We start from the raw sequence: 27,113 nt of genomic DNA, 5'->3' as shown, positions 1-27,113 counted from the left end.
TCTTGTCTGTTGTCTCCACAGTAAGCATTAGGCTGTACCCCCCCCCCCCCCCAGATTGCAGCCATTTTTCACTTACAACTAGAAAATAGTCCTGAAATTTGGTAGTCCTTTAAGGTCCTTCCAGGAAATAATTCATTATCCTTGACTAATATCAAGTCACGCATACATTTTTTTTTCTTTATTTCCTAGTGTATTTAGTGCTGTTGAAAGGTACTGGATTGATAACTCTGTAAATTAAAGTCCTACCATTTATCTCCAGAACTAATAGAGCATGGCTGCTTACTGCTTCATCACTGTGCATTTACTCTTTGGGGGAGGAGCTCAGATCTTGTGACTGGTCATTCCTTTGCTTTTATGCTGAAGGTGCCAGCTATGATGACTTTTTTGTGTGTGTGTGTGATGTGGACTAAGACCATCAGCTCATGTCACAAAGGCCACATAGCACCTGGTAAAGAGGGTGGCTGGTCATGCATTATTTTAACATGCAATTGTGGGCTAGACTGGTGGCTCAGGGCAGAAAATCCCCAGTTTGATTCCGGAGTGGGGTCTCCTGCTCCCTGTGTTGGGCTAGGACTGCTGTGGTGGCGAGTTTTGGTTATCACTCAAGGGTTATACCTAGCATTTGAGTTGGGGCCTATGTGTGCAGAGTTCTGGAAGCAAGCCTGCTGCATGGCCCAAGCTAAGGACTGTCACTGCAGAGACCAGACTATGTTGGGGTGAGGGAGATATAAAACAGGGGGGGGGGGGGGGGGGAATCTCTGGGTGCTAGATCCCAGTTCTGGTTCAGATTGAGCTATGTCCCAAGGAAGCAAGAGTAAAGTTTCCAGGTAAAAAAAAAAATGCTGTTTGAAGGGAACTTTTTCCCTAGGTCTTATATAGTATGTTGCCATGCTGTGCTAATTTTCCCTGCCCTTCTGTCTTTCTCCTTCTTGTGTCCATGAAGCACTTATGCTGCACTAATCTATTTTTGTGATGCCTTCTTTCACTCCCAGCCTCTGTAGCCAGAGCTGACCCTGAGGCAGACAAGTCCAACCAGGCCTCCACCCCCCCCCCCCCCCAGGAGGTTGAAGGGCAGAGAGAGGGAGGGAAGGTGTCATCAGTTCCCCCCTGGTGCCCCCCCCCCCAAACACTCAGGGCGAAAGCACCACTAATCCAGAGGTCTCCGCTGGGTCATGGTGTTGAAGGAGGAGTAAGAGAAAGGAGAGGCAGCAGCATCACGTGGCCAGCAAACCCAGAAGTAGCAGCAGGAGCATTGCAGACCATGCCTGCCGCATCGGCTTTATTCTGCCAGCTCTCTGGATATTGATGCGGAGCCATCTAACGCATGAAGCCTGGATGATCACCCCCTCCCCTCCCCCCTCTCCACCCACTCTGCCAGGACATCCCTGCTTGTTTCCTGTTGATAGCAGGGCTGAATTAGCCATGCTGTCATGGGAACTGTCTATCTGGCCTGGGAAGTGGAGCTTCCAAAGAGAAATACAGAGCTCTGCTCTGTGCGGCTGCTCGTGAGTTCCCGCGCAGGAAAGAGATCTCTCCTCAGTCTGTTTCTTTACGCGCACAGGAACGCACGCGGAGCTTCTCTTCTCCTCACAAACAACTTTTACGACCAACAAAATGTCCAGGAAATCGGCCCCAAGGCCGTCGGGCTTCAAGCCCTGTAAATGTGGAAAGATCATGACCATCACAGATGGACATGATTGTTGTTAGATGCCTGGGCCCTGACCACAACCATCGCAACTGCGAGCACTGCAGCCGCATGTCGCCCAGAGACAGAGAGCGCTGAAGCGGAAACAACTTCAGGCTGTGGGCGTTTCAGCGCCACCATTGGAATCGCACTCGTCCCCAGGCCCGTCAAAACCTATGGGCCTGAAGGTAAGACGAGCCGCGTCCCTGGATGTTCCGTCCTCCAGGCCTGGAGTCGACAAGGGGCGACCCCGAGAGGGTCGAGCCGCCCACAGGACACAAAGACCACCCCATCGGGATCGATCGGGGTCGAGCAGAAGCTCTTCCAAGCACCACAAGCACAGGCTTGACAAAATTAAGCGACCGCGGAGCGTCGGACATGCAGGTGCCTCGGGTGCGTCAGACTCGACCAGCTACATCGAAGCTGTCGACGCCGACGCCACTAGAGAAATCTGCGACGCAGCCAAAGAACCACGGCGCCGACACAAACAAGCGGTCGACGTACGACGCAACCCCATCTGCGCACGACGCAGCCCCGAAGCAACCAACGCATGCGGCGCCACATGACGCAAAGAAGCCTTCGGCGCAAGAGAGGCGCCGTCAAAGCATTGCTCCGTAAGTGAAACGGGATCAACGCACAAGGCCATGGAAAGCATCAGAAGTATCCACCATAAAAAAAATCATCAAAGCAGTTGGCAGTCTCTTCGAGCATTTCGGATAAGTCACTGCCCAGACATCTCAAAACAGCGGATCTTCAGGTAGCCGCTTCTACGAGAGACTCAGGAGCCAATCTTCCACGGGAGACCAACCGTCCTCCTCTCAGTGTACACTCTATCCCTATTACACCTAGGAAGACTGTGTCACCACAGCATACTTCTTCTTCGATGAGCTCTCACATGTCTAGACCATCTCAGTCGCCCAGATCCCTACTGGAACCAGTTCGTCTCACATCTGATGAGGAGCTCATACTGATAACGTCACATTCAACATCTTCTTCTGCGGAATCCCAGGTCTATTCAGATTTTGTCATCTGTGTCAACACACAGAAAGAAAACACAGAATCTACAGGAACCCCTTACCAAAAAACGGAGGTTAATCCATGACTTACGTCCACAGAAACAATCCAGATGTGATGACAACTCAGACATCCTGTCAGCGGCTCTGCCCCTTAAACAGGTACAAGGAGCGTCAAAACTTCCAATGCCCCCTGACACACAACAAGCTTTCTCGCAACTCTCGGAGGTGCTGTCTGGTTTTTTCCATACATTACAGACCACATTCACTCTTTCTCCGTCTCCAAGGGAAGAATCCATATGTTCCAAACCTTCATCACGGGAACAGTCGCCGGAGCCTACTCCTGTGGTTCCACCGGCCAGTCCAACACCAATGGCTCCCATAATACCTTCACCAACCCGGCCGGACTCCCCTTGTTCATCACCGGATACCTCCACGGGGTATCCTTCGGAGGCACTGGAGGAACCTCCAGAGCCCTATTTGCCTCTGGAGGATTTATTCTATCTGAAATTTTTAGAAAAGGTGGGGTCCATTCTTCATGTAGAAGTTCAAAAGATACCGGACCCGAGGGCTGAAACACTAGACCTTTTGAAAATCTTTGACTTACCGGCTGAACCAACGTCCTTACCCTCCCACAAGGTTCTGGACTCGGTTTTAGAAAAATCGTGGGAAACACCATATACTAATGCATCGGTGTCTCGTAAGACAGATCTAAAATATCGTATGAAACAATCCCCATGGTACTCATTGCCACAGCTTCCACACAACTCCATCGTGGTGGAATCAGCCATGCAGAAGGCTAAGAAGTCTAAATTGCATGCCTCTGCACCCCCGGGCAGGGATCAGTGGACACTGGATGAATTCGCAAAGAAAACATTTCAATCTGCCATGCTATCAGCTCGCATCCACCATCACCAGTTTTATATTGTACAATATTTGTTCGAGTGCGTGCAAGCCATTAAGGGTCAGCTCTTTACCGCAGAACTCCTGGATCCTAACACATCCAAACCCATACAAGATATTGAAGAAGGAATTCGACATTTACTTAGAACAGTATATGAAGCCTTTGAGACCACTGCTAGATCATCTGCAACGGCCATTGCGGCTCGTCGTATGACTTGGCTGAGAGCTAGTGCGATTCGAGAAGACATACACGCTAAGCTCGCTAATTTACCGTGCAAAGGTGACAATCTATTCGATTCAAGATTTCAAGAGACAGTATCCAATCTCAAGGAACAGTCGGTAGCAGTACAATCGTTGACGGCACCTCCGGCGTACAACGCACCGAGATGCTACGTCTCGGGAGGACGTAGACAAATGTATTCCCGTAGGCCCTTTTGGTCCTACTCATCCTATCTGCTCCCTCCATACCAACCGCAGCAACGGCTGCCACACCAACAGCCTCAAAGAGGATGGGGACGCCAGAGACCTAATCGTAACCAGGCTCAACAACAGACGACTCAGGCTAAACCAGCACAGTCTTTTTTAAGGATTCCTTCGCCATCACCACAGTTCCATCCACCAGGACGTCTCACAGCATGCTTCACGAATTGGCAAAACCTGACCTCCGACCGTTGGGTTCTGGACATCATTCAAAAGGGATATCAACTTCACTTTCTGGGGAAACCCCCACTACCGCATATATCAGCAGGGGGTCCCAAACTCCATCAACCTCAGTTAGCGACAGAAATAGTGTCGTTACTCCACCAACGGGCCATACAAACCATTCCCAGGTGGGCCCGCAACAAGGGGTTTTATTCCCCATACTTTCTAATTCCCAAGAAATCAGGAATTGGTTTACTGGACCTTCGGGAATTGAACAAGTTTATAGTGAAGGAAAAGTTCAAAATGGTATCTTTGAAGTCCATTCTTCCACTCCTGCAACCCAACTCCATAGATTTGAAGGATGCCTACAGGCACATTCCCATACACTCGTCCTCATGGCGTTACCTATCGTTCCAATTCCAGAACAATCATTACCAATATACAGTTCTTCCCTTTGGCCTTTCATCGGCCCCCAGAGTTTTCACAAAGTGCATGGCGGTGGTGATGGCATTCCTCCGGCAACAGGGAATGAGGAAATTTCCATACCTCGATGATTGGCTCCTAGTAGCGTCAAGCCCCACACTTCTATTAACACACCTAAACCAATTAATCAAGACTCTGGATCAATTGGGCTTAGTCATCAACTTCCAGAAGTCGATCTTAACTCCTACACAGATCTTACAGTTCATTGGAGCGTGACTGGATACCACTCACAACCGAGCATTCCTGCCGAAGGACAGGCGACGAGAAATGTTACATTCCCTCAGAATGACGCAACGTCCTTCAGCTCATCAAATCCTCACAGTACTGGGACACATGGCAGCAACCATTCACATGGTTCCCAATACCAGATTACACATGCGACGACTTCAATGGGGTTTAAAACGTCAGTGGAATCAACGTTCCCAACCGCTTCGCTTCAGAGTAACACTCACAACGGAAATGTGAAAAGACATCACCTGGTGGCTCAACAGAACCACACTCACCAAGGGAGCTCCTTTCACCACTCCGCCACACAATACAGTGCTTACCATGGATGCCTCACGCAAGGGATGGGGAGCACATCTCGACCATTTACAGACACAGGGTCTATGGTCGCCACATGAACAGAATCTTCAAATAAACCTCTTAGAACTCAGAGCTATACGAAATGCAATACGAGCTTTTCTACCACATCTGCGGGGTCGCAGTATAATGATCTACACAGACAATCAGGTGGTGATGTTTTACATCAACAAACAAGGAGGGTCCGGTTCATGGTCCCTTTGCAAAGAGACCCTTCTCATCTACGAGCAGGCGCACCGACGCTCAATACAACTACAAGCGACATGTCTTCCCGGAGTCATCAACACCCGGGCAGACAGACTCAGCAGAATTTTCTACCCTCACGAATGGTACCTCAACCTTCAGATAGCACAAGGCATCTTTGCACGATGAGAAGTACCAACGCCGGACCTGTTGCCACGGAGGAAAACACACAGGTACCTCGCTTCTGTTCGATCTGGCCAAGCCCTCAGAGAATGGCGCAGGACTCGTTCCTCCTCACTTGGAGGGAAGGACTGCTCTATGCATTCCCCCCGATACCTCTCATAACAAGGACAATTAAAAAATGCATACAAGATGCAGCACAACTGATACTGATAGCTCCAGCGTGGCCACAGCAACCGTGGTACACATACCTACTAAATTTTTCCATAGAAGATCCAATTCTCTTACCGGATCATCCAGATCTCCTGACACAGGAGAAAGGAACTCTCCTGCATCCGATGCACTCTTCCCTTCACTTGACGGCATGGAGATTGAAGGCTCCTCCTAGAGGAACTAGGGCATCTCCATGGAGGCACAGCAGATAATCATCGAATCCAGAAAACCGTCCACCAGATGAAATTATCGATTCAAGTGGAATCACTATTCAGCATGGTGCTCGAACAAGGGTCTCCATCCCTTAGACTGTTCACCAGAGATTTTGCTAGATTACCTACACACTTTGTACAGGGAGGGCCTAGCAACTGCATTGGTTTGAGTTCATCTCTGTGCCATTTCGACCTATCACAGGTCACATCGCGGTCAACCTATTTCACACCATCAGCTAGTCTCTCGTTTCATCAAGGGCCTTACGAAACTTCGACCTCCCAGGTCCAAACCTCCAGTTCCATGGAACCTAAACGTAATATTAGAACAACTCATGATACCATGAGTTGGACACAGCCCACATTAAATACCTCACGTGGAAAGTGGTATTCCTGTTAGCGATCACTTCTGCACGCAGTTAGAGAGTTTACAAGCCTTGGTACATTATAGTCCTTATCTTCAATTTTACCTTCATAAAGTTGTCCTCCGGCCTCATCCATCATTTCTACCAAAGGTGGTTTCTGAATTCCACCTCAACCAATCCATAGAACTTCCCACGTTCTTTCCTAAACCTCATCAGAATGACAGAGAACGGACTCTGCATACATTGGACTGTAAACGTGCCATAGCTTACTATAAGGAAAGGACACACTCACAAACAAGAGCTTCGCAATTGTTTGTCTCCTTTAATCTTAATGCTCCGGGACTCCTGGTAGCTAAACGAACAATTTCCAGCTGGATTGCACAATGTATCCAGTTTTGCTACAACAAACAGAACATACCTCTTCCATCACAACCACATGCTCATCAAGTACGAGCAATGGCAACTACCATAGCTCACCTGAGGAACATACAACCCATTGACATTTGCAAGGCAGCTACATGGTCATCTCTTCATACCTTCACAGCTCATTACTGTCTAGATAAACAAACATCTGATGATGCCAGGATGGGTAAAACAATACTTCATTCTGGAACATGTTAAGCAATAGTCAACTTTTCACCACATTCCACTCACGCAAAAAAAAAATAAAATATATAATACATTTCAATTAACAATGCGTGACAGGGAGCTATGGACTCCCATGACAGCCTGCTATCTACAGTGTTTCCGTAGATAGCAAGATGAATTAGCCATGCTGACCCACCCACCTCCCTGGATAGTCGACGTGATGTTCTACACATTTACCTACTGCTTAATCACAAACTGAGGAGAGATCTCTTTCCTGCACGGGAACTCACGTGCAGCCGCATAGAGCAAAGCTCTGTATTTCTCTTTGGAAGCTCCGCCTCCTGGGCCTGATAGACAGTTCTCATGACAGCATGGCTAATTCATCCTGCTATCTACGGAAACACCGTTTACGGTAAGCAAACTTGCTTTTGCTGACACTTTCTCTTTTCCAGTGGCATTATGCCATTTAATCTACCCATGCTTTCCTTCGTGCACCTTTTTTCACTTTCTTTCAGATTTTTTGATTGTTACGATCTGAATACAAAAAATAAAAAAAATATATATGTGTATATATATAAGCAAAATAAAATACAGTACTTAACCCACCATAGATGGTAACAGAATAACACTGAGCCCACTCAGTCTAGTAGTGGATACTAATGCACCATAAACAGTAGACAAAAACACCCACTACCATAATGGTGCCTATCAATTGAGTAAACATCACTAGATATGATACTTCTCATGTATGTGTATGAAACCTGCTGAAATTCCCCAGAAGCCCATATTCACTGTCTTCCCCCGAGTCTGAAACAAGCAATCCCTTCCACTCTCGTCAGCTCTTCTTCTTCTTCCCCACTGCCCCTTCCTCTTAGCCCCTCTTCCCTGCCCAGCTCCCTCCTCCCCTACCCCTCTCAGCCCTTCTTCATCCCTAGCCTAGCCCCATCACACTTTGATGCCCTCTTCTGACTAGTACAGCCTTGGCACACTCTAACCCACCTTTCCCAGCCTAACCCCCAGCATGCTCTGACCTCTTCCTCAGCTCAACCCTAGCACACACTCACATCATTCCATTCCCCCCCCCCCCCCACCTCCACAGCCCAACCCATTAGTGTGCCCCTCCTCACCAACTTGTACCCAGCACTCCCTGTCTCTTTCCTTTGCCTGACCCCTGCATACAGTGACCCTCCTCCCATTAGTTAAAATGAAAGAAATGAAAAAAAAAGTGTAAAAATGATTTCCTTTGCCCACTCACCAAATCCATTTAAACAAAGGCCTTGCTGGTCCCTAGGCCTAGCCCCCCCATGGCCTCTCCCTTCCTCAGCCCTAACTCTTCATGGTTCTGTGGGATTTCAGAGGCAGGAGCGATCCCCAGTCACTCCTGCCTGACTGTCTTTGCATTTGAAAACCAGTCAACCCAAGGACATCGCCACACAACAAAATGGTGCTGGTTTGGATTTGCTGTGGCTATTTCAGAATGAGGGACGCCTGGGGATCTCTCCTACCCCCAGAAGACCCAGACCTGCAACAGTATAAGAGGTGGGGAAGGTTGGGGGCTTCCTGGGGAGGTGGGGAGGCCTTTGTTTTTGATGGCAGGGGCATGGACCAGAAGCAAGATTCAGATATATTTTTTAAAATAATTTAGTGGTTAGTGACTGGTTACACTGCCCAGCTATACTGAGCTCCAGAAGGTTTCTTGGTAGCAGAGTCTATCAGGGACTGGTGGAATGCACATGCACACCTCACCAGTCACCAACAGACATCTGGTACCTAAGCATATTTCATTTTCATATATTATATATAATATATATATGTTATGTGTGTTTTTTATTTATGTATAAAATCACACACACATAGATACCAACTTTATCCAAGCTAATAAAAACAGTGCCCACATACCATCAAACAATCTCTGACATAGAGTAGAAACTGTACCCTCCCCCCCCCCCCCCCCAAAAAAAAAAAACCCCCTATAACTGGAAAGGAAAATCCCAATGACTATTCCAAGCAGCCATACCAGCCCCAGGGGATTGACGTACCAATATGTAATACCCCAAAGCAGCAGAAAACAATGTTTTCAAATGGCATCTAAATATCAGCACGTCCGCTGCATGACGTACGTAAATGTTGGGGCAATATGTTCCCTAAAGATGGTATTACGCATGAGAGAAGCCAAGTTCATATTCTGACATGAGGGAATGCTCTCCTGGTCAGCTCAAAATGTAACTTCTTGCCCAACACATACTTATGCACTTTGGTCCTGAAATAATCGGGGCCTGACCCTTGTAGGATATTAAATGCCAGAAGCAAAGCTTTCAATATAACCCTTGCATTTTCAGATTAACTAGGACTGGGGAGTTGTGTTCATGTAACTAGCTCCCTACAGTTCCAATGTTTTCCATAGTAAGTGGAGGTGGTTGTAAATTGTAAATATGATACCTGTGTTTGGGTTTTTAAAAAAATAACTTTTCATTTTAGTGGAAAAAATACAAGCTCATATTAACATATAGAGTTTATCGTTTATATTGCAGTGTGTTTGACCCAAGTATGAAATTCCTGTCTTATCAACAAATGAAAACGTATTAATTATATCGATCAATAATTACTATTCACTCTATCTCAGAGTCTGAAATTATGCACAAACCAGAAAAATGTCATCCTGACCAGAATATAATATAATACAATGGACATGTTATCACACCATATCTCATTCATTCTTACACACATTAATCTCTGTTTCTTATTATATTCTGTTTTACCTTTGTTATTCATTTAAACAGAAAACTGTGATCATATGCTCTCAATTGATTGTTCCTGTTTCCCAGAGACCACATCAGTTTTTCATAGACTTATAGTGACTGCTTTGATGATTCATTCATCCAAATTTTGCCTGTCTTGGTAGGTGATGCTGACAATGAAGAATTGAAAATAATAGAAGGTGAGCTGTGATAATCTGCCCTTTCTAGAACAGCTGTCGGTGGAAGGATCTGGGTTTCTGCTAATTAGTTCTTCTTATCTGCAGTTGCAGACATTTACTGTCCCTGTAACAATAACCTGTCAACAGCATAAAGAAAATGTTCACATTCTGTAAAATAGAAATAGCCAAGGAATGAGAGGTAGGCCCACTGGAGTTTATGGGTAATTTTAATACAAAGTGATTTGTGTTTTCCCATAACTGACCCTGGATTTTACAAGCTTGTACACCACTTTAAAATGTTCCCATTCTCTAGGGGCACTGTTTCTTACCCGTTTGTTTGGTTGGTCAGTTTCTTTGTCAAAGATGTGTGACCTCCCTTGTCGTCTGTTCCCATTTGAGGCTTGTATATATGCAGGGCAGGTCTTGGCCCTGCTCACAAACTAGTCATACTGCTTATAATGGTGGAACACCATTATAAGCCGCACAGCTTTATTTTCATAGTTTTATATTCCCCCGCCTACAAAATGTTCTTGGGGGGGGGGGGGGGGGGAATACAAGAAAACATTAATAAAATACAGTTCCCTATATGTACCCGGATCAGTCCAGACCATGGGTTGAGCCTCCTGTCCAGCAGATGGAGACAGACCAAAACTGAAAGGGTATCCTATATGAGGACAGAGCCTACCCTGTAGCCCTTCAGTATTTGTCTGTCTTCAGCAGATGGAACAGCTCACCCTGTCGTTCCCTGTTTGTCGTCTTCTTTGTCCCTTTTGGGGACTTTTCTGTCTTTGTTTCTAACGCTATTTGGACTGCCTGGAGACTCAGGATCTGGATCAGGACCCGGATTCGGCTGATGCCTCTCCCTCCCTGGAGGGGGATGACCCCTGGGTTCTCAGTCTCTTCCGAAGGGAGGAATTGGAGCCTCTTATCCCCTTCATCTCACAGGAATTGGGGATTGAGTGTCCCCCAGTGGACGTATTTTTGGCGGCGATGCCAGCTTCCTCTGACCCGGTCCTGGCAGGGCTCAGGGCTCTGCCATGCTCTTTTCCCTTCCACCCTATGCTCCTCAGGGAATGGAAGGCCCCCGAGTCGGGTCTTTGGGTCAGGAGAGCCATGGAAAAGCTTTATCCCCTCCCGGAGGAGTGTTTAGATTTATTGAAAATGCCTAAGGTGAACTCTTCTGTGACGGCGGTCACTAAGCATACCACCATCCCGGTGGTGGGGGCTACGGCCTCGAGGGATGTCCAAGATCGCAACCTGGAATTCCATCTCAAGTGCATTTTTGAAATCCTGGCCTTGGGTGTTCGGGCGTCGATCTGCAGCAGTCTCATGCAGCGGGTAAGCCTTAGATGGGTCCAACAATTACTCAGCACCCAAGACCTCCTGTCTGCAGAGGCAGAGCAGGCTGACAGGTTAGAAGGCACTATAGCTTATGAGGCGGATGCCCTATATGACTTGCTCCGGGTGCAGGCGAAGGCGATGGCTTCGGCGGTCTCGGCCAGACGGCTCCTCTGGCTCCGACACTGGGCGGCTGATTCATCTTCCAAGGCACAGCTGGGAACTCTCCCTTTCAAAGGTAAGTTGCTTTTTGGTGAGGACCTGGAGCAGCTTATTAAATCCTTGGGGGAAAACAAGGTTCATAAGTTGCCTGAGGACCGCCCGAAACAGGCTAGATCCTTCTTTCCTACTCGTACCCGTTTCCGGGGCCAATGCAGATATCACCCAAGAGCAAGGGGCGCCTTCTCTAGGGGAAATTCCTCCAGGTCTCAGTCCTTTCGAGGCCGTCGGGCCTTCTGAGATGCTGCTCCCCATCGTCCCGCGCCCAAGCCTGCCTCCCAGTGAGAATCCGCCAGTCCATCCCTCTCTTCCCAACTTAGGTGGACGTTTGTCTCTGTTCGTGGAGGAATGGGCCAAAATTACGTCAGACCGGTGGGTCCTCGAAACAATAGAAAGAGGCTACACCTTAGAATTTACTCGCAACATTCCGGACCTGTACATGGTCTCTCCGTGCGGCCACCGGAAGCGGGCCGCTGTGACTCAGACTCTTACCAGATTCCAGAGGCTGGGGGCGATACTCCCGGTCTCGGTGGCAGAACAAGGCGCCGGCCAGTATTCTATCTTCTTCGTGGTCCCAAAGGAGGACAACTCCTTTCGTTCCATCTTGGATCTCAAGATTGTCAACCGTGCCCCATTTCCGGATGGAAACCCTGTGGGCAGTGATAGCAGCGGTCCATCCCAGAGAATTTCTGGCCTCACTCGATCTGATGGAGGCTTACCTGCACATACCGATCCGTTCCGAACATCAGAGGTTTCTCCGGTTCCACATCTTGGGCCAACATTTCCAGTTTCGGGCCCTGCCCTTTGGCCTCGCCACGGCACCACGCACATTTACCAAGGTGATGGTGGTGGTGGCGGCAGCCCTCTGGAAGAACGGTGTGCTGGTCCACCGTACTTGGACAATTGGTTGATCCGGGCCAATTCGGAGACCCTATGCTGCCAGGCGGTGGACCGCATCCTTGCTCTTCTCTCGTCCCTGGGATGGATCGTCAATTTTTCCAAGAGCGATCTCCGACCGACCCAGGTCTTAGAGTTCCTGGGGGCTCGCTTCGATACCCGCGTCGGCAAGGTTTTTCTGCCGGACTCGAGAGCGTTCAAGCTGATGGATCAGGTTCAGAGCTTCCTCTCCATGCCTCTTCCCACGGCATGGGATTATCTGCAGGTCCTGGGGACCATGGCTTCCACGATAGACTTGGTCCCCTGGGCATTTGCGCATATGCGTCCTTTACAGAGAGCTTTGCTGACCCGTTGGCAGCTGGTATCGAAACAGTTTCAGACGCAGCTCCTGCTCTCCGACTCTACCATCAGTGACTTACAATGGTGGCTATCGCTCAAGCACCTTCTCCGTGGAATGTCCCTTCGGACCCCGCAGTGGATGGTAGTCACGACGGACGTCAGCCTCTCCGGTTGGGGAGCGGTTTGCCAGTCTCAGGCCACGCAGGGGTACTGGTCCCCAGCCCAGTCTCGCTGGCACATCAACCGCCTGGAGACTCGTGCGGTTCATCTGGCACTCAAGGCATTTCTCCCACTGCTTCGATGGGCAGTCCGGGTGCTCTCGGACAACTCTACCACCATGGGGTACATCAATCGCCAGGGGGGCACCAGGAGTCGCCTGGTGGCCTTCGAAGCAAGTCGGCTTCTCGCGTGGGCGAGCGACACCTGGAGTGCCTCGCGGCTTCTCACATCGCGGGCAATGAGAATGTTCAAGCCGACTTCTTGAGTTGTCAGCGCCTTGATCCAGGCGAGTGGGAGCTGTCTGACGCCATGGCCCTGATCATCAGCAGGTGGGGTCCTCCGCACCTGGACTTGATGGCAGCTCTGAACAACGCCAAGGCTCCTCGGTTCTTCAGCCGCTGGAGGGAGCACTGCTCGGAAGGGGTAGATGCTCTGGCCCTTCCTTGGCCGCGCGACGTCCTTTTGTACGTATTTCCTCCTTGGCCCCTCATAGGGAAAGTGCTCAGACGGATAGAGCTTCACAGAGGTCTGGTCATTCTCATAGCTCCCGAGTGGCCTCGCAGGCCGTGGTTCGTGGACCTAGTCAACCTCGCATCGGACGGTCCCCTTCGTCTCGGCCATCTTCAATACTTCTCCGCCAAGGTCCCGTATTTTTCGAGCAGGCGGACCGCTTTTGTCTTGCGGCATGGCTTTTGAACGGAGGAGGCAGAGGCGGAGGGGATATGCTGAGGACATCATCTCCACTATTTTGAGGGCTCACAAAACTTCTACTTCCCTCGCCTATGTCCGGGTTTGGAAGGTCTTCGAGCTCATCTGCGAGGAAGCGGGTGTTCAGCACGTTTGGCACCAGTATCGCTAGTCCTCTCATTCCTTCAGCGTGGCATCTCTAAGGGCCTCTCCTTCGGCTCGCTCTGGGTACAGGTGTCTGCCCTCGGCTCTCTCTTGGGAAGCCTTGAAGGCTACGCGGTTGCGTCTCTTCCGGATATTGTCCGTTTTCTCAAGGGGGTCAAACATTTGAAGCCGCCGTTGCGTCCTACTTGTCCCTCGTGGAGTCTGAATCTGGTCCTCCGGGCTCTCTGTCAGGCTCCCTTTGAACCCTTTCACCGCTCTACCCTCAAGGATCTGACGCTTGAGATGGTGTTTTTGGTCTCTATCTGCTCCGCCAGATGGGTGTCTGAGATCCAAGCGTTGTCTTGCCGTAAGCCCTTCTTACATTTCTCAGACTCCGGGGTCTCTCTTAAGACGGTCCTGTCGTTCTTGCCGAAGGTTGTGTCTTCCATGTCAATCAGTCGGTGGAGCTCCCCGCATTCTCTCCTGCGGACATAGCAAGCTCTAGCGGGGATGATCTACGCCGTCTGGATGAGAAACGCGTGCTCATGCGTTATCTTCAGGTAACTAATGATTTCCGAGTGTTGGATCATCTTTTTGTCTTATGGAGTGGTCCCAACCGGGGCAAGCAGGCCTCTAAAACTACGATATCTCGCTGGTTGAAGGAGGCGATCTCGTCGGCTTACATCTGTCAGGGACATCCAGTCCCAGAGGGCCTTAAGGCTCATTCCTTGCGCTCTTAGGCTGCTTCTTGGGCGGAGAGCCAGTCGGTCTCTCCGCAGGAGATATGCAGGGCAGCTACTTGGAAGTCTCTGCATATTTTTGCTCGACATTACCGCCTTGATGTTCAGGCGCCAGTTTTTGGTTCCTTTGGTCGGCAGGTACTTCGAGCGGGGCTGTCAAGGTCCCACTCTGTTTAGGGAAGCTTTGGTACATCCCATGGTCCGGACTGATCTGGGTACATACAGGGAAAGGAAAATTAGTTCTTACCTGTTAATTTTCGTTCCTGTAGTACCATAGATCAGTCCAGACGCCCTTCCCTTTACTGTCTTTCTTTCCGCTCGAAGCTTCTTAAACTTTCCTCAAATGCTGTTTTCCACATGTTTCTTTTCTTTTCTATGTGTTCATTCATAAGAGGCACCGGAAGCACCTAAGTGATGGTTGTGGGCATTCATGCAAGAGTGTCCATACACAGAGTTCATTCACTGTTTGTACTACTTTAAAGTTTCAAGAGTTCTCTTGTTAATTGCTCGAGTTCTTCTGTTACTTGCTTGTTGCATGGTGTTTATCTTCATGTTTTTCTGCTTTGACAATGGTTATACTGAAGGGCTACAGGGTAGACTCTGTCCTCATGTAGGATACCCTTTCAGTTTAGGTCTGTCTCCATCTGCTGGTCAGGAGGCTCAACCCATGGTCTGGACTGATCCATGGTACTACAGGAATGAAAATTAACAGGTAAGAACTAATTTTCCTATGTAGATGCTCTCTTTTAGCAGGAGCTCCTAACTGCAATAGGGAATGATAATCTTATAATTCCCCCTCCTCCACACATGCTGGAAACTCCCTGTATTGGAAGTGTGATTTTGGGTGGGGCCTGAGTGTAACTAACTGCATGGCCCCAAATCTCTGAATTCTGGTGACATAAGCCTGGATAGCCGATTTCTCTTTGGACTGAGAGCCTGCCTCAGTGCTGTGAATGCTGTCAAGGCAGGAACTCGCCTCTGTGCAGAGATATTGCTCCCCTTTGATCCACAGCAAAGATGACTGCATTGATGTGCAAATCAGTGTGCCTTAGGATGGAGGTAGTAGCATGCATGTGTATGGAAGAGGTCAGATTACACAGGTACAGTGTGCATAGGAAAGCTCTTGCAATGTGTCTGGTTTAGTCTGATTAGATGCGGGGTGTTTGCAGAGTGAGAAATTAGGTAGTGAGTGATTTGATTTGTAGCTATTTTATTTATTTATACAAGCAGTGCCCAAAGTGATCCTTCTTTATAATACGCTTATTGCCAGATGTTGTCTGTCGGCAGCTGGTGAGGTAAATGTGTGCAGCCCCGGAAGTCTCAGATAATCCCCAGACACTAATCACTACTTTCTTTAAAATAGAACCAATCCCGCCTCTGCCTCCAGCCATCCAAACCCACAAATAGGCCTCACTGGCCCCCAGAACCCCCAACCTAGCCCTCACCCCAACATGGGTCCAGGTCTTGCCGGAGTTTGATTGCCAGTTGCCATACAACATAATAGTGCCAGCCTCAGATTGACTGGCAGCCATTTTGACATGTCAGAGCAGCCGCAAGTGGGAAATGCTCCTGCCCCCGGAAGACTCAGAACCACATTGGATTGGGGGCTCGTGAGGCCTATTTAAGTGGGTTTGGTCAGCGGGGGTGGTGTGTCACTGAACTGGGACTGGAAGTGTGTGGTTTTGTTTTTTTTAAAGATGCTATTAGTGTCTAATGGGCTGCAGGAGCCCCAGAACATCCATGGACCCATGATGGGGTGGGGGGCTACTTGAGTGGAAAGCTCTTTATTTGTGGGTTTGGGGGGTGTTCCCCCCCCCTTTATTTCATTTTGGATAAGAGGGTGGGTCATGTGCTGGGGTCAATCTGGAAGAGGGCAGAGTGTACTGGGGTTGAGCTGGGGAGGGTGGTTCAGAGTGGGCAGGGATGGGGGAAGGGCTAGGGCTGGATCAGTGAGGGAAGGGCACAGTGTATGGGGTCGAGCTGGGAAGGGCGAGTCAGAATGTGCTGGGATTGGTCAAGGGAGGGGGGCTCGGTGTGTGCTGGGTTTGGTCTGGGGAAGCAGGGTCCGTGTGTGCTGGGGATGGATCCTTTACAGAAGAATGGGGAAAAGGAGCCCTGGGGTAAAGCTGGGGAGGTCGATCAAAGTCTGCTGGGAACAGCTGAGAAGGAAAAGATGTGCTGAGGTAGGGCAGAAGAGGGTGGAAAGGAGTGCTGGATACAGACTAGGGAAGAACAGTGAATAGGGGCCTCTGGGGAATCTCAGCAGATTTTAGCTAGTAGTTTAATACTTTCTTCACAATCTGTGAGCCATGCTCGCATAGCTCTAAGTTCAGCAGGATCTGAGAGGGTGTTGTATAATCTAAATGTCTGGTTCTTTAGGTTTTGTTTTCTATCTGTATGCACCATCCCCTTAGCAGCACACCTTGCACATTACATCATCCATGTTTATAAACCAATGGAGAAATTGCATGCTAAACGTGCAGCTAAAAACTAAATGTTCTATGTTTCAACAGAGATTAACGAAGAACAAAATGGCCTAGGTGGTGGAGATGATGCTGGTAAAGAGAGTAATAAACAGGGACTGAACCCTCAAAATGACAAGGCGTCAAACATGGAGACGACGAGCAGCCATTTCTTTGCCTACCTGGTGACCACTGCCATTGTTGTGGCGGCGCTGTACATTGCCTATCACAATAAAAGAAAGGTGGGTGATGGGTTCTGTGCACTGCTCATAGTGTCATCTGGCAGTGTCGACTGTGTCAGGCTAGTTGTCCCATTCCACTGCTGTGAGGCTTCTTACTTCAGGAGAAGTAGAATTGCCTCCAGTTAAAAAAAAAAAAAAAAAAAAAAAGTGTATGGAACTATGTCACAGAAGAAAGGAGAACATTTTTGTTTTGTTTAATGTAATAGGGGCTTCAGTTTTGTTGATCCAGTTCTTAGCATGGTCAATAATTTTGAGGCAGACCACAAAATGTGATGATTAACTTAAAAAAAAAAAAAAAAAAGTAAGCCATTACTCTCAGTAAGGTTTCATTAGAGTTAATGGCTTGTTTCTCTCTTTCAGGCCGATTCAGTACCGACGCGTAAAATAAAGTGTGGCTGTGTCCAGCGCCTGCACCTTTGACGCGCGCGCATTTGGTTTCTCAATCCGTGCGATTCAGTATTCAAATTAGATGCAAATCAAAGCGGCGCCAAAGGTGCTCCTAAAGCGCAGTCGGAGTTCGCTATCGATTTTACTGTATAGGACGTTATAGAATGTGTCTATACAGTATCCTGGGTGCGCTGCACAAATTGTTGCTCTTCCATATATGTCATTTCAATGGAACAGGAGTTGTCATTTCGAAAATGTAATGAATTCCAAAATTTTCATCGATCTTGAAAATTATCCCATTGTTCCCCCTTCGTGACATCATCGCCGCGTCATAATACTACCTTGAACGTGTATATAAGTCGCATCTCCAAGTAAGAAAGTCCTTTTGTATTTGGGTCGGGCCAGGACAGACCGGTTACAACGGTTCCTTTGGATATCTATCGGAAGATCGGCAACGCTTTACTCTCAGCAGGTAGGAGGCATACTAATGGACACTTCTTTCCAACAGGCCCCGTATGGACGCCGGGAGTCATGGACACTCAGAGGCCACGCTAGCTACCTACCCCGCTACTTTCGAACATCCAACCAACCTTTCCAGGCGCTCAAGGCAGTGGCCCTCCGCCGCAGACCATGGACGTTGGAAGGTAGCAGTGCCTGCGACCATGGACGTTCCTGCCTCTTTTCCGACCAATGTCCATGACTCCGTAAAACTAGTGGGGCCTCCGAGCATGGACGTCCACGCCATGAACGTTGGTCAGAAAGAGGTGGGAACGTCCATGGTCGAAGGCCCCGCTACCTTCCAATGTCCATGGCCTGTGGCGGAGGGCTGCTGCCTGGAGCGCCCAGAAAGGTTGGAAGCGGGTCCTGCGACCATGGACGTTACCACCTCTTTCTGACCAACGTCCATGGCGTTGGACGTCCATGTCGTAGGCCCCGCTACCAACCTTTCCGGGCGCTGAAGGCAGCGGCTCTCCACCACAGGCCATGGACGTTGGAAGGTAGCGGGGCCTACGACCATGGACGTTCCTGCCTCTCTCCGACCAATATCCATGGCATGGACGTCCTTGTCGTAGGCCCCGCTAGTTTTACGGATGACCAGCAGGGCATCTGAGCGAGGACGCCCCCTCTCCTACTCCGGCGTCTAGATACTGTCCATTGGGTCTTTCTTTTTTCATTTTGCTGATTTTGGCTCTTTGCTGTATGCTGTCCATGTGCCCCTCTTCTTTCAGGGTCCTTCTTTTTTCATTTTGCTGATTTTGGGTCTTTGCTCGATGCTGTCTCTCCATTCATTAATCCATTTTCTCCGTTTTTTTTTCTCCCATTCAGACAATCATGCCAGGAAAACATTCGATTGCACGGGTAGAGGCAAAGTCCAGAGATAGGCAACAGCCTGCAGGCACAAGTTCAGGCTCTTGCTTGATGCTGCCCATGGGCCCCTCATGTTTCTGGTTCACTATTTTTTTCATTAATTCTGCTTTCGGCTATTTCCATCATGCTGTCTCTCCATTCATTTATCCCATTTCTTCTTTTTTTTTTTTTTTTTTCCCCATTCAGAAATTATCATGGCTGGAAAACGTACTATTGCACAGGTCGAGCCCAGAGTACGGTGATCTTCAACAGTGGGAAGGCACAAGTTCTAGCCAGCCGTCCAAAAAGCGATGTCGAACACTGACTCCCCCAGCCAACACGTCTCAACAGAGGAAGTTGTCACACTTAACCTGTTCGATGTGTCTTCAGTGAGCCAAGAACCTGAGGCATCTGTACTCCTGGAACCATTTGTAGCATCAGAACCATCTCTGCTACAGGCTGCTGCTGCACCGGAACAGGAAATGGCAACAATATCACGCGACCTGGAATAGGCATTATTTGGAATTGACGGGCTAAGCGAGCAGTTTATGACTGGAATTACCTCTCAACAGGATCAACATATAATGACTTGATGCTCCAGGAACTGAGGCAGATCTGAGCCAACATCAACGGTGCACTGGCTTCTCAATCGATTTTGATGAAGGAAATGATCAGCGCCATCAGAGATGGCGCCTCAGCTTTTCGTTCCCTTAACCACCCATAATATTTATTAAATAAAAGTTTGTTTTATCTATAAAATAACGTTTCATTTTTATATTACAACCTACTCCTCACAACACACAATACTTTCATTCAATAACTCTTTAAAAAAAACCAAAAACGTTAAATAATCAAACTCATACAATTTCCAAATTAAAAAAAATATATATTTTTTAAACTATTTACACATACTAGAAACTAGAAAACCTTTTCTGATAGGGAAAGGGACCATGCCATTGGGGAAGAGGAGGATCATCGTCATTGACGATGGGGAGATGGTGGCCGTCCGACAGGAGCCCGCGCCATAACCAACAGGGATTGTGCTGCTGCCATTGAGCACAGCAGCTCTATAATCTTCTGCTGGCCATGGCGCAGGTCAAGAAGGATTGTCAACCCCTGCACCGCCAGTCCCTTCAGGTCATCCAGGCTGCGGGTCAACTGGACCTGGAGAGCCAGCACAGCATCCAGGCGTCCCTCAAGGGCTGATGGCCCTTTCCCGGATGCTGTTCTGGCCTCCGGCCGTCGACCCGCACCTGTATGCTCTGGAGAGACCGGGCGGACATCGTCAACGACGATGTCCTCCTCGTCCCCCATAGCTGGTGGGGCAGGAGAGATGGGGGCAGGCTGTTGGGGAGAGAATTCAGGTGGTGGTGGTGGTGAATGTGCGGGAGAGGCTGCAGGTGAGGAGGAGAGCTACTGCTCCTCTTCTTCCTCCGAAGATATCTCTGAAAAGAGAAAAAGCGAAAGCATTACTGCTGCGCATGCAAAGATCCAGAATGGTAGGACGGATAAATTTCTTATAGCCATTATTAAATAAGACCTCACCTCTTGCATCATCGTAAGCATGACATTTCAATTTCTTTAAGGGTTACGAACAGCACATACCTTCTGCCGGTCTTCTGTGGGTGCGCAGGCCCTGCAGTTACTCCGGCTCCTCCCTTCTGAGCCTTCGGGCCCTCTTTCAATGCCTCAACCTGGCGACAGAAGAAAACAAATAGAAAAAATATTAATTAGCTATTTTACTTTTACTTTGCTTCTGATCCCTTTGAGGCAACAAGCAATTCGAACACAACAAACTAAGGGGAGATTTTAAAAGCCCTGCGCGTGTAAATCCAGCCGGATTTACACGTGCAGATGTTGCATAGGCTGCCGGCACGCGCGTAAGTCCCGGGGCATGTCGGGGGCTCATGGCATTCGGGGACTTCCGGGGGCGGGGCCGTGGGCGTGGTGCCGGCCCGGGGGCGTGACAGAGGCCTCCGAACCAGCCCCTGGGCTGGGGAATGGCGCGCCAGCGCGCGCCAATTACCGCCTGCCTTTCTGCATAAAGGTAGGGGGGGGGATTTAGTTAGGGCTGGGGGGTGGGTTAGGTAGGGGAAGGGTGGGGGGGTGGAAAAAAAGTTCCCTCCGAGGTCGCTCCGTTTTCAGAGCGGTCTCGGAGGGGACGGAGGCAGGCTGCTCAGCTGCGCACAGATTGCACAATTGTGCACCCTCCTGTGCGTGCCGACCCTGGATTTTATAACATGCGCGCGGCAGCGCACGCATGTTATAAAATCGGACGTAGATTTGTTCGCGCCGTGTTGCGCGAACAAATCTATGCCCGCGCATAACTTTAAAAATCTATCCCTAAGTGTCAGTTTTTCTTTTCTGACCCCCTGCAATGCAAAACAGCTTTTCCCTCAGATGTTTGACCCATATCAACCACACCAAAACACTAAATTTAATTGAACTTGATTTTTTTCTCCAAGCAACCTAGATGAGACTTTGGCCTACCACAACAGAGACCTACGAACTTACCTCCCTTGGGAAGGATGACTGGGCGTTGAAATGCACCCTGAGCGTCCACCAGACGTCATCGGCCCGATCCTGGTCCCGCGGATGCCCAGGGCGGAAATACAGATGGTGCTCATCGTCCACGATCAGCTGGGCCAGGAGCCTCACATCACCCTCTGAAATATTCGGGAGCCTCCTGCGTGGCATCTCGACAAGCAAGAATCACAAAATGTCCGGGCATGGCTGCAGGGGATGGCGTTACACATTCAAACATCCTGCGTCCTTCTCCTAGCGTCTGTTGAGGCGTCCATGTCACCGCTGGACCCGCGGAGCCTCAGGGACGCCTAATTCTAGACGCCGGAGGAAGACCCGGCCCGGCATCCATAGAGGCGTCCATGTCTCCACTGGTCCCCGGAGCCTCATGGACACCGAAATAACGGAGGAAATGACATAAGAACGTATAATAAAAAAAAAACAAAAGGAAGCAATTTATTGAGGCTAAAATCGATGCACATTTTATTAATTTTATACATCAAGACCAATTAATGAAGCAATGGAAAACACAGAGCAGACAAGGACAAATTCCAAAAAAATGTTTTTATTTGTTTCATAAAGAGAAATTACACTTTTCTACTTGCTGGGAACTTGTTTGATGGATGGATCACAAAACAAGAAACACAAAACAAGATGTAACATACTGTATAGGCATTAAAAGGATTATATCTCAAATTTTGCAGAGCTATGTACAAGAATAAAAACGCCACATCAGTATGGAGAAATGTTGCGACCGTCGCTGCTCGACGTCTTCACTCCGCCTTCTTTACCTCTGTGGCGACTCCCTCTGGGTCTGATGGATGGCTGGCTGCCGCGGCGTATCCATACCGTCTCCCTCCAGCGTCCCCGGACGGACTCGACGCTGCAACTCCGCCATTTTGTCCTGATGCCTAGGGCACGCGCGGCCCGACTCTTGTACCAACAAGGGCGCGAACCTCAGGGGCGTCCCCCTGAGATGACGTCATCTGCTTCCAATATTTAAAGGTCTTTGAAAATGTTAACAACGATCCCAGGATGGCTGAGCTGTTGAGTTAGCAAGGAGAGGATTCGGATATGGATTCGGCCACGTTTCCTCCAAGTTACTCTGCCTTCTCGGACTTATCAGAGGTACTCGCTCCTCGAGGGCCCATGTTCCTGAACACTGAAGATTCTCTACTGCCTGGAAGCTATCACTGCTACAAACAAATGTGAGTTATCGTTCTCTCAGAGCTTTCCCTGGAACCAGGTACTCGCTTCTCCTTTCCAGCTCCTGAGCTTACTTCAGACCTTATGTGAGTTTTGTCATCTAGTTCTATTCATGAACTCTGCCTACTCACTTTCTACAGTTTCTCAACAGCTCAGCCATCCTGGCATCGTTGTTCCAGTACCTGAGGGACTACAGCCCTGCCGGGCATATCAGCTCACTACTGCCACCTCTGGTGGTTTCTAATAACCTGTTTAATAAAAGAACTATGTGTGTCTGTCTCCATACCCAAGCCCAGCCGGTGGTCCCTCTTGGGGGTGTAGTCATCTGCCATCGGCCCAGGGATGGCAACTATATCAGATTCATTACAGATTGCTACTCCTTAGCAAGACGATATCTGAGACACTACAAGATTACTAACTCCTCCCTCTTCAGGAGCTCACAGTCTAACACACACCAGATTTATAACAGATTGCTAGCTCCCTAGCAGATCTCTAACAAGAAATGAATGTATAACAGATAAGAACTTACACGAGAAATAAGTATCGATGATCCTTCGGCAGACATCTTTCCCCCGTGCAGTGTTGTCCGCCTCTGCAGCCAGTTCCACAGGTGGATCTGGCGGCAAGTTTTCTGCTATCTCTGCATCCACACCATATCGCTGACAAATGTTGTGTAGCATGCAGCAGGCAATAATGCTCGCCACCTTTTCAGCACTGTACTGCAGGGCTCCCCCAGAATGATCCAGACATCGGAATTGGCCTTTCAGAGCTCCAAAAGTCCGCTCGGTCATGTTTCTGGTACTGCCATGAGCCTATTGTAGCGTTTTTCGGCCGCTGTGCGTAGAGAGTAGCGCAGAGTTAGCAACCAGAGCTTACAGCCATAGCCGCCATCACTTATATGGGGTATAATCAGGGATTCATCAAAGACCACTTCACAGCACTTAACTGCATAAACACATCATATATATAAAAGTACACATAATTGTATACCTAACATCCCAGCCCTGTACACATGACATAAAATCCCAGGCCGTAGCCGATGTCACCAAGTACACAGCCTTCACCCTACTTCCCCTCTGGGAAATGGGTCCCCATAGATGAATGCGCCAGAATGTAGGCGTCATGGCAGCTCCCAGGAAACCTCGCAACCACATTTAGAATTCGAAGGTATACATCGCAAACAACTTGAACATTCATTGAATGGAAGTGCTTGCAATTCCGGAACGAACTCTCTTCCTCCGACTTGGAGGAAACGCAATATGGGTGCAGTCTATAGCACCCAACACGTTCTGCATCCCTGCAATAGCCATGAACCCACTGCAGATCTGTTGCAGCTCCACTGGATCAGTAGGATATATGATGTACTTCCTCATCTGCCTCATCATGGCCTTCAAGACCTGTGCCAGATGCCGTGAGAAGGAGACTTGGGTCATACCCACAATGACATGGGGTTCTGAAAACTTCCGGTGTCAAAAACATTTAAGGCACCAAGAAGTTTCGTCAACCTTGGCACAGCATGGTGGCGATTGGCCAGGGGCTCAAGGTCACAGCGCAGATCTTCACATAGGAACGGGATTGCCCGTGAGCTGAGCCAGTATGTTTGGACTACATCTCACTCGGACATGCCAAAGAGAGTTGTCCGTGGGCAAAAGATACGTCCTGGTCTGCTGATTGCCCTGTCCTGTGCACGGACGACTCTGTCCTGCTGTGCCTACATGAAAAACAACACAACACAAGAAAATCAGCATAACGTAATAAAAAAATATTGATAATTCATTTAACAAATATATGGAAGTAATTATACAACTGCACAGCAGTCAGCGGAGCTTCAGGGATGCCCAAATCTAGATGCCGGAGGAAGGCCTGGCACGGTGTCCTTCTCCCAGTGTCCGTAGAGGCATCCATTTCTCCACTGGACCTGCGGAGCCTCAGGGACGCCCAAATCCAGATGCCTGTGATGCTGCCATTCGTTATTCACAAACACATATACATACCTCCTCGGGTCTTGCTGCTGGGTTCTCCTGTTGGCTGTTGTCTCCAATCGCTCGTCTAGAATTCGCTCGCCGAGCATTTCTTATTCTGGTTTTCATCCATAGGAAAAAGATCGCCAAAGCCAATATATACATGTAGTCCATGATGCTGTCCGAATCTGACTGTCACAAAGCACAGCACCACACTAACGCCAGGGTCAGGGTAGGCGCTAAATATACAGGTTAAAAAATGTTTGTTAGAGACGCACTATTGTGGACGGGCGTTACTGTCTCGAGGGGAATAACTAATCCTGTCATTAAATACCATCTACATGCAGCGGGCGCTAATTGTTACGCGACATTTTCGGCACGCGTTAAGGACGCGCAAGTGCCTATACTGAATCGCGCGTCTAATTTGCGTTAAAAGGCGCGCCAGCCCTGCCGCGCTTTACTGTATCGGCCCGTTTGAAAGAGTGAGCAAAGTAATCATTCTTAGTTCTGGAAGCTGCTCCAAGGTCCTTTGTGCCTGTTCAGACTGCAGGAGGATCTTTTGTAGAATATTATTTAATTCATACATGAAGGTTTGGTTTATTTCTTTCCCCACCTTAAAAAAAAAAACAGCACCTAAGAGGATGCCAGGAAGCTGTTCCCAGAAACACATATGAGTATTGAAGTTGAGTTAAAATTGGCCAGAACAAGGTTAAGATTTCCCAGTTGCTAAATACCTTTCTTTTCTGAAAGATCATCGCTTTTGTCCTGGAAGGAAGAAAATTGAAGGGTGTTCGAAGACCAAATTCTGGAGAATATCAGCGCCTGGATCACAAGGTAAATATCCACATAGCCCTTCCTCTGATCTGTCTCTCCTGCCTCATTTCTTCCAGTTATAAGTTTAATGATGTGATTTGTGTTTTTTGGTAGGAGAACACACCCCCATTTCAACTCCCCATTTTAAAACTGCCTACCCTGAGATCAGGTCAATTGTTTGTTATATTCATTCTTCTGATAGTAGAGGGGAGCTAGCAACATAGGACCACCCTAATTTCACTGATAGGAAGAAGACAGGGCTTGCTCTGTCTCACGGGTATCTTATGTGGATTAGTGGGTGCTGGCATTGGGGTGTGCAGAGAGGCGATCCTCTTGTCTTTGCAGTAGTAGTTCCTGCCTTTTGATTAGGCATTCTGCACATAACCCTATTTATATATGTCTTAGTATTTTTTTGGGTACAGATGTTAGAATTTGTCCCTTCCTTAAAGTGCTGCACTAAGAGACCAGAGGAGAGCAGCTGTTTGAATGTGCAAGACATAAAGAGCAATAATACTGTTTGCCCCTAGCCCTGAAAAAACTCTGATCTGAGCTACCTCTGGCAGCAGCTATCATCATGAAATAAACACAAATTCCTTAATATAATTGTTTTTTTGAATTAAAATCTTTTGAGAAGGCATTTATTAAAAAAAAGTATATTCTGCACATATCCAAATACAAAGCAGAGTACATACAAATATACATAATAAAAATAGGTAAATTGTAAAAGACAATAAAAACATAAAATAAACAACAAATTCTTCAGACATACCTATTAGCCAGAAAACAAATACAGCTTTCTGTAATTCTAAATGGTCCTCTCAAAAAGGCAAAAAGTATTTTAATGAGTTAACTATAATAAAAGTTCCAGCAGCAGCCGGAGGGCTCACTGCAGCTTCTGTAGCTGATCTAACCTCTGCAGTAGTGAAAGCCCTAGGGTCCCGCTTTGATGAGATTTCCTAAGAAAGTGCAGACCTTTAAAAGTTCCTTGTCTGAGATTCCCCCACACCCCCACCCTACTGGACGAGAATACCTATGTAGCACTGACTGACAAATTAGATAAACTAAACTGGTTCATGCGCAGGAGGTTAAGGTAGATGACTTAGAAAACTGCTCCCGGAGAACTAGCCTGCGGTTTGTAGGATTTGCTGACACTATCACTGATGGAAGACTTCAGGAGATCCTAGAAAAGTGGCTGCGAGCGGAATTAGGCCCATCTGACCTGGCTAACCACCTGCGAATTGAACATGTGCATCGCGGGGGGCCCGTGTCAGGGGACTAAACCAGACCACGCATAGTCCTTGCAAAGATCTTAAACTTTGCGCATAATGGGGCGGATTTTCACAGCCCTGCTCGCATAAATCCGCCCAAAACCGGGCGGATTTACGCGAGCAGGGCCCTGCGCGCCGGGAAGCCTATTTTACATAGGCCTCCCGGCGCGCGCAGAGCCCCGGGACTCGCGTAAGTCCCGGGGTTCTCCGAGGGGGGCGTGTCGGGGGGCGGGCCCGGTCGTCGCGGCGTTTCGGGGGCGTGTCGGCAGCGTTTTGGGGGCGGGTACGGGGGCGTGGCTACGGCCCGGGGCGGACCGGGGGCGTGGCCGCACCCTCCGTACCCGCCCCCAGGTCGCGGC

At 48.7% G+C, this 27,113-nt stretch overlaps 1 protein-coding gene across 1 annotated transcript in view; it reads left to right on the top strand.

Annotated features, from left to right (window-relative positions):
* TGOLN2 (trans-golgi network protein 2) overlaps window positions 1–27,113 on the top strand; it is a 71,847-nt gene that overhangs the window by 16,405 nt on the left and 28,329 nt on the right. Inside the window, exons 2-4 of the mRNA XM_029604168.1 lie at window positions 9,948–9,983; window positions 17,059–17,249; window positions 25,424–25,507. Of these exons, the coding sequence (XP_029460028.1) occupies window positions 9,948–9,983; window positions 17,059–17,249; window positions 25,424–25,507 (311 nt within the window). The remainder of the gene's footprint in view (window positions 1–9,947; window positions 9,984–17,058; window positions 17,250–25,423; window positions 25,508–27,113) is intronic.

Source organism: Rhinatrema bivittatum, chromosome 5, assembly GCF_901001135.1.
Source record: "Rhinatrema bivittatum chromosome 5, aRhiBiv1.1, whole genome shotgun sequence".
NCBI lineage: Eukaryota > Metazoa > Chordata > Amphibia > Gymnophiona > Rhinatrematidae > Rhinatrema > Rhinatrema bivittatum.
The sequence above is the reverse complement of the archived record's forward strand: the minus strand, read 5'-3'. Positions and strand labels throughout refer to the sequence as shown.